This window comes from Manis javanica, chromosome 5 (genome assembly GCF_040802235.1).
Source record: "Manis javanica isolate MJ-LG chromosome 5, MJ_LKY, whole genome shotgun sequence".
In the NCBI taxonomy this organism is placed as follows: Eukaryota; Metazoa; Chordata; class Mammalia; order Pholidota; family Manidae; genus Manis; species Manis javanica.
Genome location: NC_133160.1, coordinates 115,067,443 through 115,082,584, shown reverse-complemented (window position 1 = coordinate 115,082,584; position 15,142 = coordinate 115,067,443). Strand labels below are relative to the sequence as shown.

At 43.2% G+C, this 15,142-nt stretch overlaps 1 protein-coding gene across 3 annotated transcripts in view; it reads left to right on the top strand.

Annotated features, from left to right (window-relative positions):
• Window positions 1-1,650: 1,650 nt before the first annotated feature.
• The window catches only part of LOC108406442 (alpha-fetoprotein-like), a 49,301-nt gene continuing 35,809 nt past the window's right edge, over window positions 1,651-15,142 (top strand). The window contains exons 1-5 of one of the 3 annotated variants that reach the window (XM_037003269.2): window positions 1,651-1,881; window positions 3,006-3,057; window positions 3,196-3,337; window positions 4,651-4,862; window positions 7,836-7,968. In XM_037003269.2, coding sequence (XP_036859164.2) covers window positions 1,797-1,881; window positions 3,006-3,057; window positions 3,196-3,337; window positions 4,651-4,862; window positions 7,836-7,968 — 624 coding nt within the window. In that variant the 5' untranslated portion in view covers window positions 1,651-1,796. The remainder of the gene's footprint in view (window positions 1,882-3,005; window positions 3,058-3,195; window positions 3,338-4,650; window positions 4,863-7,835; window positions 7,969-15,142) is intronic. The other 2 variants (XM_037003268.2, XM_037003270.2) reach the window with 2 other exon arrangements.

Here is a 15,142-nt window from a genome sequence, read left to right as displayed (position 1 = left end):
TGTGCATGAGGAGTCCCCACTCTAATGGTGGGGGGATCCAGGGATACAGTCCTTGTCTTTCTAAGGTTCCTTCAAACTCTGTTTCTGTGACCTGGACAAGAATTAGGTTTGCTGGGAAAATAGTATTTATTAAAAATCATCACTGCATCTTACACTTGTATACCTGCCATTTTTTATTTTAAAAGATATTACTATCATAGAGAGCATATTCTGTGGTTTTGAATCCAATCACAAAACCCATTCCCTTATTTTTGCTTAATCTTAAATTCCACCATTAGTCACCAGAAAACATCTTTTCTTGTTTTTTAAGAATCTCTTATTCTGAGAGGAGGGTTCCCATAGAAAGTTATTTTTGTCCAAAAAAAATTTTTAAGAGGAATTAGTTTAACAAATATATAGAAGTTTTTTTTTTTTTCTGAAGTGCCAACTCCAGTCAACTAATAGTGACTATCCTGTGGTGTTATGTTGTGAATGATTCTAAGACTAAGTCTAGATTCAGAGAGAAAGAGTGATCAATTAGTAATGTCTGCAGTGACTGACAGTTGGGAGCAGTCATCCAAAGGATTTACCATCCTTGGAGTAACAGGTCCATTTCTGATAGTTCCAGGAGGCTTAGAATTTAGACCCCAAAGGAGTGGTACTAAGGTGCACAATATTAGGGAGGCTGAGCATTAAGACTGTTGAAAGGATCATGCAAAGTATGATGGACCCTTACCAATGATAGTCTTCCCTTTGATTCTGGCTCTTTATCACACAGAGTCATCCACATTCTTCACCATAAGCCATGTGTTCCAAATCTAAATAGTAACAGAATTGTTACTGTTTTCAGGCAAATATCTCTCTCATATTTGTGATATTTCTTTCCCTAGTAAACAAGAAATGAGAATGTGGTTGCAGAATAAAACAATGGACTGCCAGCCTTAGAGATTATCTGGTCCAAACCCTCCATCTATAAATGAGGAAACTGAGGACAAGAATGGTTAAAGTAGAAACTACTGAACTCTCCTTTACACAAATTTTGCATTTTCTTAGATGTTTTTTTAAAAAATCTTAGGTTTTTTTAAAAATTAATAATTAACTGCTTCCTATCCAAGGTTCAAGAACTGGATGATAGGCAAAGCAGACAATAGCTGAGGAGTGTTGGGACCTCAGCCTGAATCCAGCTCATGGGTGGTGTGGTTCTGAAGACAGACCTGAATTTCTACTTGTGAGTCCATGAGCAAATTACATAACCCTGAGTCTTAATTTCTTATTCAAGAAATAAGAATATTTCTATTTAAATTTAGTCATATTAAGTGCCAGATTCACAGTAAGTTCTAATCGATTAGGTCCCATACCCTTGCGTTTGCTCTCAAAGCCTGTGCTCCTGACTTTTTTCAGGGGCTTGAAAATGTGTCCAGCATTGGACCTGGGGCTCTGACCATGTATTTGAATCTGAGGTAATATGTATTTTTCTTCTTCCCTGCCACTTTAGGACTTTGTACATGTCAATAGGCATTTCCAGGAAATGCAGTATTTACCAAAAGTGTTTATTGGTTACTTTATTGCAAGGCCTACATGGTGTAATCATGAAAAAACTCAAGTAGATTGACCCATCTCATTTTAAAACCAGTATTCATTAATGAATGCTAAACATCAACAATATTTCTTCATTGTCATGAATTTCTTCAGTTTTATCAGGGTCACAGTGGCCTGAAAAAGTGAATTATTAATAGTAATTACTGGAAAAGAATATAAAAGGACTCTTCAGTTCTCTCAAATGATAGATCATCTTCTATAAAAGTTCATCTGAAATAATGAAGACTATTAGATTCATATCTTTTCTTGTTTTCTTCAGCTACATTCAATGTCAAACTCTTCAGAGAAGTTTACTAGATGCAGGTAAGGAATCCTTCCTATTTACACTTTATACATTCTGCGTGCCGGGAGATAAGGCATAATGACTGCTAAAATATATATGGAAGGCTTATCTCTCTCAGTGCTCATTACCATCAATAGACTCACTGAAAATTGCTAGAAATTAACTTGTGAAACGAATATAGAAAGAGAGCTAATGCACTGAGGCACCACACATGTAAGGTCTCATTTTGGCCTTCCACTCTAGGTGGAAGAATAATACATTTCAAACTTATATTTGAAATTGGATGAATGATTTTAGATAGAGTTACAGTGTTTACAGTAGCAGGAAAGATATTATGAGCTACATTATTTGGTGCTAGTATGTGCCAGGCATTGCATTCAGGGCCTCATACATATACTTTCATTTAACCCTAACAATCACCCAATGTTGCAGAACTTATCTATATTTTATAAAGAAATAGAAACTCTGAGAGCTTCAGTTATTTTCCCAAGGCCACAATAAGTCTGAGAACTGGAGTTGAACTTAGAATAGCTGTTTCTAAAGCTTTTCCCTATGTTAATATAGTGAATAGTAACAGTTTCCCTATTTAATGGACAGTTTTGAAGCTCTTTAAATGCTATTAGCATGAGAAGGAAGATATTGCTTCAATAGAGAACATGTTTATGCGTATGTGGTGAGTGGAGATGATGAAGATGAAGATGGTGGGCAAATCCAAGATGTGTGAGATACTGTCTTTGCCAAATTAAGCCTGGCAAAGTGTTAATGTTTATACTTTTATTCCCAATGCTACACTTTAATTTGCTTAATGTTCACTGGGTATGTTGGTAACTTCTAATGTAAAGAGTTAAAACACCAAGTCATCAAGTTAATTAATTCCAAAGTGTCAATACAAGTACATTCAACTTATCATAGGTTATTGATAGATTTTTAACTACACAATATATTTGAATAGAAATAAGTCACTCACAGAATACAGTTTGAATACAAGTGAAGATATATTCTGGCAATTTGTTCAAATTTATGAAGATACATAAAAATAGATCTGGAAATTTATGAGTGAATAAATATAAATGTCAGAATTGCAAAGGGAGATTTCAATTTGGAAAATTTCTTCATATATAAATACAATTTCATTTCTTTTTAGCCTTGCAGCACATTAATAGTCAGAATTATCTGGAGGAGAACTTAAGACATATGTAAGTTTTATTATCAATATTCTTTTGTTTGAAACTTGAAATCACATAAATTATTTTGAGGGGCGTGGGGCAGTGATATAACAAAGAAGGAAAGGGTTTGATTCTAACTTCAACACTCACAGAAATGTTGTGTTTCAGCACTAGCATTATGGTTGCTCAGTTTCTTCAGAAATCAACTTATGAGGAAGTACAAACTGTAGTTAAAGAGCTGGTAGGTCTTGCAGAGAAGTGCAAGGTCCTTAAGTCACATGAGTCACTTTCAGAATGCTCTCACCAACTGGTAAGTGAACCGTGGTCTTTCTCTATCTCTCTTTTTTGAACTAAATTGCAGCCAAAGATGTATGATGTGGGATGGGGGTTGAATAATTAGGCAAGGAATTTTAAGGCAACCCTGTGCCCATGATTCACACTCAAGATATATTCTTTGTAGGTTTATAAACCTATTATAATTTATCATTTCATCCCTGGGAGATCAGACTCTGAGAAACAAACACCCAAGAGAATGAATTATAACCTCAAATACCAATTTGTTAATTTACATTGGTTGTTCTGCCTTTGTTATTAGAATACTATTGTCTGACATCTTCATATAAAAATTCCTGGGAAATTAAAGTTCTAACTTGAAAAAGTTTCTAAGAGAATATGAAAAAGAAGAAAGAAATAGATATTATATTAGGCTTTTTCCCCCCCAGTTAGTAGAGAATATAGGGAATTACTATTGTCTCCTTTAAAATATGTTTATCTTATGATTAGCAAATTCTTGGTAAACACTAACATATTTGTACAACCTACATATTTTGGGGGACAATTATTCTCATGCCACACAACTTAAAATACAAATGAGTAGTTTTCTTCTTTATTTTAGTTTTTTTTAATGTATTTTTCTTGGGGCTAAAACCTATTCCAAAGAACACATAGAAAAATTATCGGTCTTATTAGAAACACATTTTAAATGAAGTCTTTTGTTAGTTGCTAGTCTTACTTATTTTATAGAGATTCTTTCTTATTTCTTCTTCAGAAGATGACCTTTTTTTTTTTGCCTTTATCCCCTAAGTCTGGAAACATATCAGGTTTATAGCATCCCACACATTTACTGCCACCCAAAAGTATTTGAAAAATAACTGAATTATTACATTTCCATTTGATTTTTTAAGACTGAATACATGTTGCCTAAGTTCAATTCTTAAAGTAAGTTCCCACAGAAACCAAACTAAAAACAATTAGGCAGCAAGGAAAGTAAGCTACCATCTATTTCTTAGTGAATAGTTCTCATTAAAAATACCTAGACTTCTTTATGCCCTGGACATCTTGGATAGTATATATTTTAATACCTATTAATTATATGAAAGTGAAGCAATTACACAAGAAAGGAGAGAATGATAAGTTCTCTTTGGTCAATGTCCAGCATGTAGGAATTTAGAGTTAGAAATTTAAAAAGGCTTTTGCTCAAAAGAGTTACATCCAGGGACTTCTGATACAAAGTGTAAATTGATGCACTCCGTTGCTTTTTCCTTATAATAATTCCTTAACTTTCCTGTAGTTAGGAATATAGACCACACTCACTTCCCCTTTAAGTATTATTTCCTTCTATAGATGACTGTCTTCCTGGAGCATATTTGTAACAATCAAGGAATGGCTGACAAACATCTGTTTTCTGAGTGTTGTAGTATAAATAACACAGCAAGACTCAAGTGCTTCCTATTAAACAAAAAAGATGATGCAGGTTACAATGATATATTCCAAATCCCAAATCCTGAGCAGACCTGTGAGATGGACAAAGAAAATCAAGTGTCAATGAAGGAGAGGTAAGTCATTACTCCCTGCTGTTGTCTTTGAAGAAGAGTATTTTCCACGTTTGAAGACAGGTCATTTTTATATAAGAGCCTTGTAGAACACAATGCTGTGTTACATGGAATTAAAATGAAAATTTGAGCTATAATGTATTTTCTTTCTCTTAGAATGAAAATTATGGTTGTAGTGAATCCAATGGGGCATGGAAATGGCCATGCTATAAACATTAAAAATGGCCAGGACCTGTAAAGGACCCATCTCCGTAAGTGTTAGATTGGCCAGGTCAATAGCTAATGATGTTGAAAAGTATAGTCAAGTAAGCAGCATAGTAAATGGAGTACTGGGGACAGAGACCAAATAATAGCTCTGGTAAGGGGCTGGCATTTACGAGGCTCATCAGGGGATAGCAGGGACGTATCTGACAGGCATGGGGATAGTGTCTGTCAATGAGAACCTAAGAATAAATAACAATTGTAGATTTAGATGATTCCCACCTGGAGTGGATAACGTTACAGCAAATTGGCAGGCTCATATTTTGGTTTCTTGGTTAACATGGAAGTCTATCTATTCAGAGTGTGGTGTGAGCAAGTGGCTGGGTTTAGAGTCAGGAAAACAATACCCAGAGAGGTAGAAATAAGATAAATACAGGACTTCAGTTCTCAAAGGATGCAGTTCTGGCCATTTTATCAAGATAGGAATAAGGCAAAGATATAATTGCTGGATCTAGAATACAAGGAGCATGGTACTAATTTGATTTCACATTTTAGACATGAAACTCTAGAACAGAGATGAATGAGCAGACAGGGTGTCTTGATGCTGAAGAGAATGACATAAACTCCTTTAATTTACCCATGTAAGAGTGGAATTTCCCCAGGAATTACTGAGCTTTCAGGAAGAAATTAGGTGGCCCCAACCACTTAGGGGAAAAGGACTAAGGGCCAGGGGGCTGGGCATTAGTGGTGAGGTGTAATTGCTTTCCCAATAGTTACAGGGAGAGAAACAGCAGCAAGCTCGTCATTTGACTAGATTTCAATGGTTGTATCTTTAGTTGGCATCCCAAGAGGGACTGGAGTTGGGAAAGCTGCAGGAATGTTTATGTATTATCTAAGGAACTGGGGGTGGGAGGCAGTTGTCAAAACATGAACGAAGGCCCAGTTCTTCATCACCTACCCCATTATCTTTTTAAAGGTGAAAACTATGACTACTTTTTGGGTAACATAGGCCTACTTTGTAGACATTACATCTTAAACCTTCATTAGGAACAATACTACAATAAATGGGATGACTAGGCTATGCTTGGTTACAAGATCTAAAGATTCAGTGACTTAATTCAGCAAGGATTTCTTTCTTACTCATATCCCAGTCTAAACTGGGTGGTTCTCTTCAGTGATTCTTGAGGAGTCCAGGAGCTCCTGGCTGCAAACTATGTGTGATTTTTTCAGGCCTGTCAGTAGGCAGTTACAAATGACAGTCCCCAGGAGGCAGCTGCTATTCCCACACATGAACTGGTGCACAGACAGGAACGGCAGCCTCCTAAGGCACTGCAGTCCAGGACTCAGGCCCCTGGCTGCTTCTGCTCCTGCACGCGGCTGCTTTCCTAGCTCAGGGGCCCGCATTTGGAGACCTCTCTGTAGGGGTGCAAGAGAGGCCCTCCTCAAGTCCTCTGCCGAGACTTCCTTATTGAAACTCGAAGATTTGGAGGGAGAAACTTCTGCACCTGGACTCGGTATTCAGGACTCCCTCCGCCAGCCCTTACCCTCTCCTTCCCCATTGCCCCAGGGTCCATAAAATTTCAGGAACATCTGTTTGAGGCTCCTTCAGGAGCAAGCCATCCCCATATCTGTGGTGATACATCTGATTCTTGACTGCTGCAGGTCCACGAGGGGTGTTGGGGAGGTTGGGCGGGAGGGTAGTGGAGACGCCACTTTCCAGTTTAGTCCTTGCTGGTACTATACCAGTAAGTGATTTAAGCCTTGACTGTTACTTTCATTTTGGCTTTTTGTCTTTATTGGCTACTCTGACTCTTGCCACCTCAGCCCTCTCTCCAACCTAGCTGAGTTCCTGACAATTCTCTTCAAGGGGTAACTCAGGAATGCAAGGTGTTTCCATCTTGGAGCTGTATTATTTGGAACACGTGCTTCCCAGGTCACTGTGAAACAGGAAAAGGAAGAGTAGGGAACCTGGCAAAGGCATTAAGAGCCAAGCCGAGTGGTGTATAGCACATTTCTTCATATCTCTTTGGCCAGAACTCAGTTACATGTTCCCAATCTAACTGCCAGGAGGCTGGAAAAGTAGTGTACCTTTGCACATGGAAAGATAAAATGGATTTGTGTGAGCATCAAGCCAGTTATTGCCTGTAATGTCAAATTTTGATGCGTGGGGGGTGTTTTGAACAAGTTTGCGAAATTCTATGAGGAGATATGATTGTAAGTAAAGGGCAGATCTGATGCCCAGACTCTAATGTGTGGGAGGATTGAATTAGAGATGCACATAAAGACTGAGTATTTAGTAACAAACTAAAATACTGAGTGATTCATCTTGGAGGAAATGGTGTTGATTTTCTAAGTCTAGGAAGAACTTCTGGATGATCTTGAAAGATACCTCTCCACTCACCAATAGCTTCTAACTCTAATTTCCCTGCACCAGTTGTACAATCCTTTATTTGTAAATTCAGTTTAGCCTGTTGAACTTTCTACCTTCTACTCTTTATATAAAAATGAAAAGTGTTAATTATTCATTTTCTTTCCCCACCAGTGTGGAAAGCTGTTCACTTCATGGGCATTTAGGGAATATGTGGTTAACCCCACAGTGCTCTGTCCATGGAGAACACCTGATGCATTTAGCTACTGTGATACCTCATCTTTATCTCCATGAAATTCTAGAAGTTTTCTGAACAAAACTGAATAAATCCTAACTTTTTAAGAAACAGTGTCAGTACATGTTCTTGAATTCCAAATTACACATTTTTTGTGTTTGTCCAATTACAGGAACATTTATGAAACTTCTAGAAAGCATCCATTCTTGTATGGACCCACTATTCTGACCATGTCTGCTTGCTATGAAACAGCAATTCAGTCATGTTGCCAAGAAGAAAATAAGTCTGAATGTTTCCAGATAAAGGTAAAGCATTTGTATGCTAGCTATTATTTAGGGCCTTGCTATGCAAGTGTGGACTGTGGACCAGTAGCATGTCCATCACCTGGCAGCTTGTTAGAAATGCAGAATCTGAAACTCTTCTCCAGATCTATTAAATAAGGCTTCATTTTAACAAGATGCCTAGGCAGTTCATTTAGTCATTACAATTTGGGCATCTAGCATAGATGTTACTTCATAATAAATATTTAATATTCCAGTTACTGCATAATAACATACCCCTAAATTTAGTGATTCAGAACAGCAGTCATTGTACTGTCTCTCATGATCTTTGCGTCAGGATTTCAGGAAGGGATCACCTGGGCAGGTCGGGCTCATGATCTTTTGTGTGGTTACTGTAGGGCAATGGCAGGATCTGGGATGGGGGTTAGAGGACACGGTGGTGGGGTGGGGGAAGGAGATTGGTTTTAAGTACCTGGGGCTTGTTGAAGATATCTTTTTCTCATGTAATCTCAGGGCCTGTCCATGTAGTCTCTCAGCCTTAGCCAGTTTGGGCTTCCTCTCAGCACGGTAGCCTCAGGGCAGCTGGGCAGTTTGCATACAGCCAGAGGCTTTAAAATGATGGTGCTAGCAGATAAAGCAGAAGTTGCTGGTCTTCTGTGACCTAGCCTCAAAGGTTACTTCTTCCACACTCCAATGGTTGAAACACCATAAAACCTCACCAGTTTGAAGGGGACAGTATATACACTGTACCTCTTGATGGGAAGATTGTAAAATCTCATTGTAATAAGAGCATGGACTAGAACATATCCCTGTAGCCATCTTTGAAAACAATCTGCCATGCTTAATTTTAACCATGCGGTCTTTTCTCCTTCATCAAATTGATGTAAAGTAGTGATTAGCTCCATGACAAAATACTTTTTACACTCATTAAAGGTTCTAAATATCAACATGAAATAACCATACTTACTAAGAGGGCACCAGATGGATTTCCCAAAGGTTGTACTGATAAGAGCAGTTTGATAATCATTTTTATGAATTCCTCAACGCTAAAGGCAGTGTTGCTTTTTCCATACTGTTTTTGTGAGAATTTCTCATTTTCCTCTCAACCCCCATTTTTTTACTCCTCTAAATCTATGTCTCCTATTGGGCTCCTTATGGTCTTCTTACCTTGTGTAAGAAATTAAATAATGTATCTAAAGTTTCTACTGAGTACTCAACAATTACAGCTATTATCACTAAAGCCATTTGTATGCATTTCTTACCTCCCTCCCTGTTTGTCCCTTGGTGTTCTCCAATTCCTTCAGAAGACAGTTCTGAGTTCCCAAGCAGAGCAGTCTTTTTTTTTTCAGTTTCATATTCATTAACAAAAACAAGCGATCACGCAAACTTACGTCTCATTACCTGCATTTCTGAAGAATGAGCTTTTTCATAGAGATAGTTTTTTAGGTAACTTGTGCTTACTATTTTAGTTTACAAAGTTTTCTTAGAGTTTTCTTAATCTTAACCCTTCTCAGTGGAAATTTTTCCTTAATGTATAAAATGCCCCTATAATGTTAAGCATGAGCAGATGCTTTGAGGTTAGCTAGAAGTTCTTTTCTCCCCTACCTCACTTTGTGATGTTTACAGCCTTGCTGCCTCCAGGATGGCTGTTTCTAGCAGTTCTTGTTCATTCTTCAGAAAAAATTACATAACCACGTATGCAAAAATTGTGTCTATGATCACAGCATGTGGTTTATGAGTTAAGCCTTCAGAGACTCTCTTGAAGTGGATAAGCTTGTTTGTATTGTTAGGGTCCAGGCTTCCGAGGCTTCCCCAGAGAACAAACTACACAGGCATAGAGATGTAAATTCAAGCAAAGTCTTTATTCAGCTAGCTAGCTGAGGTCCTTGTTGAGACCCGCTGCATCGGGCTGACTTGGACCTCAGCTAGCTAGCTGAATAAAGACTTTGCTTGAATTTACATCTCTATGCCTGTGTAGTTTGTTCTCTGGGGAAGCCTCGGAAGCCTGGACCCTAACATTTGGGGGCTCGTCCGGGATTCGAGCGGCTTCCCTGAGAACAAAGGACAGCTGGAGGCAAGGTCTAATTGTCTGGACGGGGCAGTGTAATTCGAGGGTCGCCCCCTCATGTCTGCATAAATCCATTATAAAGCGGGAGTCGCCATCCCGTGTATGGTCTCGGGTTAGTGGTCCCGAGTGAGAAAGTCTGGGCTGGTAGTCCCGGCCCCCAGGTTAGTGACCCTGGGTAAAAGTCCAGGTAACCAATCCTGGCCCTAGGGTCCGAGTGACTCGGCCTTAGGAAGGCAAATCCGATTGGCAGAAAACTGGCACCCGAGGAGGAAAAGATCGAGCTCGTCACCCTGCGGCAGTCCGAGTGGACGCCCTTCGGGAGAATTACGAGAGTTTTTGAGGACCCTGAAAGTGGTGAGTGTGGTGCGCACCAGAGTGAGAGAAGGACCGGTCCGAATGAGTGCGATCAGATGTGGTGTGTATGTTTGGTGTTATCATTGATTGTTTTACTGTGTTTTGGTTTTGGTTTATATTTCTTTTTGCACTTCTCATTTTAAATTTCCTTGTTCTAAGGTTCTCCTGCTCTCTCCGTTCCTCCTTTCTGCCACTACATCTTTCCCCGCGGGCACGGGTCGGGCAATTAAGAGCCATTAGGGCGCCCGCCGCTAGAAGACTCCCGTGACAGGATAAGGGGGTCACAGCTGCGAATCCCAGATAAATTCGCGTCCCCCGCAGAAGTAAAACTGTGCAACGACAGGCACTCGTTCACAAGCACATACAACAGTCATTTTGTTTGTCTGTTCCTCCTTTCTGCCACAACATCATTCCCTGCGGGCACGGGTCGGGCAATTAAGAGCCATTAGGGCGCCCGCCGCTAGAAGACTCCCGTGACAGGATAAGGGGGTCACAGCCGCGAATCCCAGATAAATTCGCGTCCCCCCGTGGAAGAAAAACTGTGCAACGATAGGCACTCATTTATAAGCACATACAACAGTCATTTTGTTTGAAGTGGCATCTTCATCCTTCGCCTTTGTCTCCCTCATATTCTTTTTCCTTCTTCTTTCTCACCATGGGTCAGACTCAGGTTGCTCCTAAGAGTCTGATCCTCTCCCATTTCCCCAAGGTCAAGGAACAGGCCTTAAGTATGAGCCTTGGCATCAAGAAGGGTAAGCTCGACACCTTTTGCTCAGTCGAGTGGCCTTCCTTCGGAGTAGGCTGGCCGGCCCACGCGCTCTTTCTTTGGACCTTTTTGGCAAGATCAAAGCCATTATCTCCCGGCCAGGTCCTGAGGGCCACCCTGACCAACTTCCCTATATTCTTGTCTGGGAAAAATTGGCCGAGAATCCCCCTTCCTGGTTGGAGCCCTTTTTGGTGGAGAAACCTCATACTGACCCACAAAAGACCTCCGCCCTAGTTGCCCAGGAAAAATCAAAGCCCTCTGATCGCAGGGCCAGAAATCCTGTGCGCCCAAGTGCACCGCCTGTCCTCCCCGACAGTTCTCCTCTTTACCCCCTCCCGCCGATTGAGCAGCCACCCCCGCATGCAGAGGAGAGGGGTGAAGCTGCCGGGGGGATAGAAAATGCGGCTAGGGAACCCAGCAGGAACCAGGCGGCTGCAGCTTCCCCAGATTCTTCAGCAGAGGGAGGCGGGAGGCCGGAAAGAGCTTCCTCACACTCCCCCGCCCTGGCCCCACGCTGGGCGCCAGGTAGAACTGAAGGAATGCAGCTAAGGTCTCGAGGGGCCAGGGAACAAGAAGGGGAGGCTCCCTCCTCCACCTCAGAAGGAGCAGTGCCAGTTCTGCCTGTGCGTGCCATCGGTACCGGCATTGCTCAGCAATATCAATATTGGCCCTTTTCATCTAGTGACCTTTATAATTGGAGGACTCAGAATCCTCCCTTCTCAGAGGACCCAAGTGTCTTATAGGTTTAGTGGAGTCCATTATGTTTACCCATCGTCCCACATGGGACGACTGCCAGCAATTACTCCGCACTCTCTTCACAACGGAAGAACGAGAGTGTATCCTCAGTGAAGCCAGGAAAAATGTCCTCGGAGAAAATGGAAGACCCACTACCCTCCAGCCCATCATCGATGAGGCGTTCCCACTTACGCGCCCAGATTGGGACTTCGGAACTGCAGAAGGTAGGGAGCGTCTCCGGGTCTACCGCCAGACTCTGATGACCGGTCTCCGGGCGGCCGCCAGACGGCCCACTAACTTGGCTAAGGTAAAAACTATTGTTCAGGGGGAAATGGAAAGCCCAGCCGCGTATCTGGAAAGGCTGTTTGATGCTTACCGGCAGTACACCCCCATAAACCCGGAAGCAGAGGAACATAGGTCAGCTGTAGTCCTCTCATTCATCAACCAGGCAGCCCCCGATATCCGGAGAAAACTCCACAAGCGGGAGGACCTAGGGGAGATCTCTATTAGAGATCTGCTGCAGCAGGCAGAGAAGGTCTTCAATGCTAGAGAAACTCCGGAAGATAGAGAAGAAAGGCTGAGGAAAGAGAAATGGGTAATGCAGGAGAAAAATAGGAAGGAAGACAGAGAATTTCAGAAAAGGGAGAACAAGAAGCAGAGGGAAGAGATGGCCAGGATATTCCTGGCCGGGGTGAAGGAGGGCCCTAGGCCACCTCAAGGAACAGGACCCCGTCAATCCCGACTAGGACAAGATCAGTGCGCCCTGTGTAAGAAATATGGACATTGGAAGAGGGAGTGCCCCCAAAGGAGGGAACAAGGGAGAGGGAACCCTGTTAAGACCCTGCACCTAGGAGAGGAGGATTGACGGGGACGGGGCTCGGCACCCCTCCCCGAGTCCTGGGTAACCCTGTGCGTGGAGGGGACTCCCATTGGGTTTATGGTAGATACTGGGGCACAGTATTCAGTTCTCAACCAGGCCCACGGCCCCCTAAACCCAGGATGCACAAGTATAGTCCAGGGAGTGACAGGGTCCAGGAAATGTGCCTGGACTACTAACAGAAAAGTGGACCTAGGAAGGCATCAGGTCTCTCACTCATTCCTGGTCGTACCCGAAAGCCCCGCACCGTTGCTGGGCAGAGACTTATTAACCAAGGTCGGGGCTTGCATTCATTTTGAACCCGAAGGGATAAAAATCATGGACAAAGAAGGGCAGCCCCTACAACCGGCGCATGTGTTAACTCTTTCCCTGGCCAATGAACATCGTCTGTTTCAGGCGGATCAAGAAAAGGGGGGCCAGGGAGAGATAGACTCTTGGGTACAGAAGTTCCCTTCCGCATGGGCCGAGACTGGAGGAATTGGTCTCGCTAAACACCTATCCCCGGTTGTTGTTCAACTCAAAGCCGCAGCTCTACCCATCCGGGTCCAGCAATATCCAATGCCAGAAGAGGCTAGGAAAGGGATAGCACCCCATATCCATAGACTGTTAGAGACAGGAATCCTTAAGACCTGCCAATCTGCATGGAATACGCCTCTGCTTCCAGTGAGGAAGCCTGGCAGTAAAGATTATAGGCCAGTGCAAGGCTTGCGGAAAGTCAATGAGAGGGTAGAAGACATCCATCCTACAGTGCCTAACCCTTACACCTTACTCAGCCACCTGCCACCCACACATGTGTGGTATACTACTCTGGACCTGAAAGATGCCTTCTTTAGTATTCCACTCTCTGAAGTTAGTCAGCCTTTGTTTGCCTTTGAGTGGCAAGAGCCAGGGGGAGGAAGAAAAGGGCAGCTTACCTGGACTAGACTGCCTCAGGGCTTCAAGAACTCTCCCACCTTATTCAATGAAGCCCTAAGCCAGGACTTGGAGCCCTTTCGCAGGAGCCACCCCCATGTGACGTTGTTGCAGTATGTAGATGACCTGTTGCTGGCCACAGAAACCCGTGAAGAGTGCGAAGAAGCCACGGGGAACTTGCTGGCTGAACTAGGTGAACTGGGATATCGAGCCAGCGCCAAGAAAGCCCACATCTGTCAGAGGTCAGTAGTCTACTTGGGGTACACAATATCTAATGGGGCCAGGTGGCTAACACAGGCCATGAAGCAAACTGTCCTGGCTATCCCCATCCCTTCCTCACCCCGGGGAGTGAGAGAATTTCTTGGCTCAGCCGGGTTTTGCAGGCTCTGGATTCCAGAGTACGCAGAAATAGCCCGACCACTATATGAAGCAACCAAAGAAGGGCCGGGCTGGCAATGGATGCAGGAACAACAAGAGGCGTTTGACAGACTAAAAGAAACTCTCCTCCGGGCCCCCGCCCTATCTCTGCCAGACCCAGAAAAACCCTTTATCCTGTTTGTAGATGAAAAGAAGGGAGTGGCTAAAGGAGTTCTGGCTCAGCAGCTGGGCCCATGGAAGAGACCTGTGGCTTATTTGTCCAAGCGGCTAGACCCAGTGGCCTCCGGGTGGCCACCTTGTCTGCGTATCCTAGCAGCCATCGCTCTACTGGTAAAAGAGGCAGACAAGCTGACTTTTGGCCAAAATCTGAGAATAACAGCCCCACATACCGTGGAGGGGATCCTCAAGCATCCTCCAGGAAAATGGATGACGAACACAAGACTCACCCACTATCAAGGGCTCCTACTAGATTCTCCCCGAATCGCCTTCTCTGACCCGGTAACCCTAAATCCTGCCACCCTTCTGCCGGACCCAGATCTGATGACCCCCATCCATGACTGTAGAGATATCCTTTCCGAAATTATCCAGGTGTGAGCAGACCTGAAAGACACACCGTTACTGAACTGTGAGCTAAATTGGTATACAGATGGGAGCAGCTTTGTGCAGGAGAGGGTCAGGAGAGCAGGGGCAGCAGTAGTAACCCACGATGGGGAAGTTGTCTGGAGCACAGCTCTGCCCCCTGGCACCTCAGCACAGAAGGCGGAACTTATTGCTCTCGCTGAGGCCCTGGAAAGAGCAGAAGGAAAGCGGGCCAACATTTACACAGATAGCAGATACGCCTTTGGCACTGTCCATGTCCATGGTGCCATCTACCGAGAAAGAGGATTCCGTTCCGTGGAAGGGAAGGGACTGAGGAATCTGCAAGAAGTCCAAAGACTATTAGCTGCTGTTGAAAAACCTAAAGCGGTAGCAGTTATACATGTACCGGGCCACCAATCAAAGAAGACACCCGAGGCCATCGGCAACAGCCATGCAGATGCAGAAGCTAAAAGGGCAGCCCTCTCGGACTCTCTTGTGCTTGCGGCCCTCGAAATACCCATACTTGAAC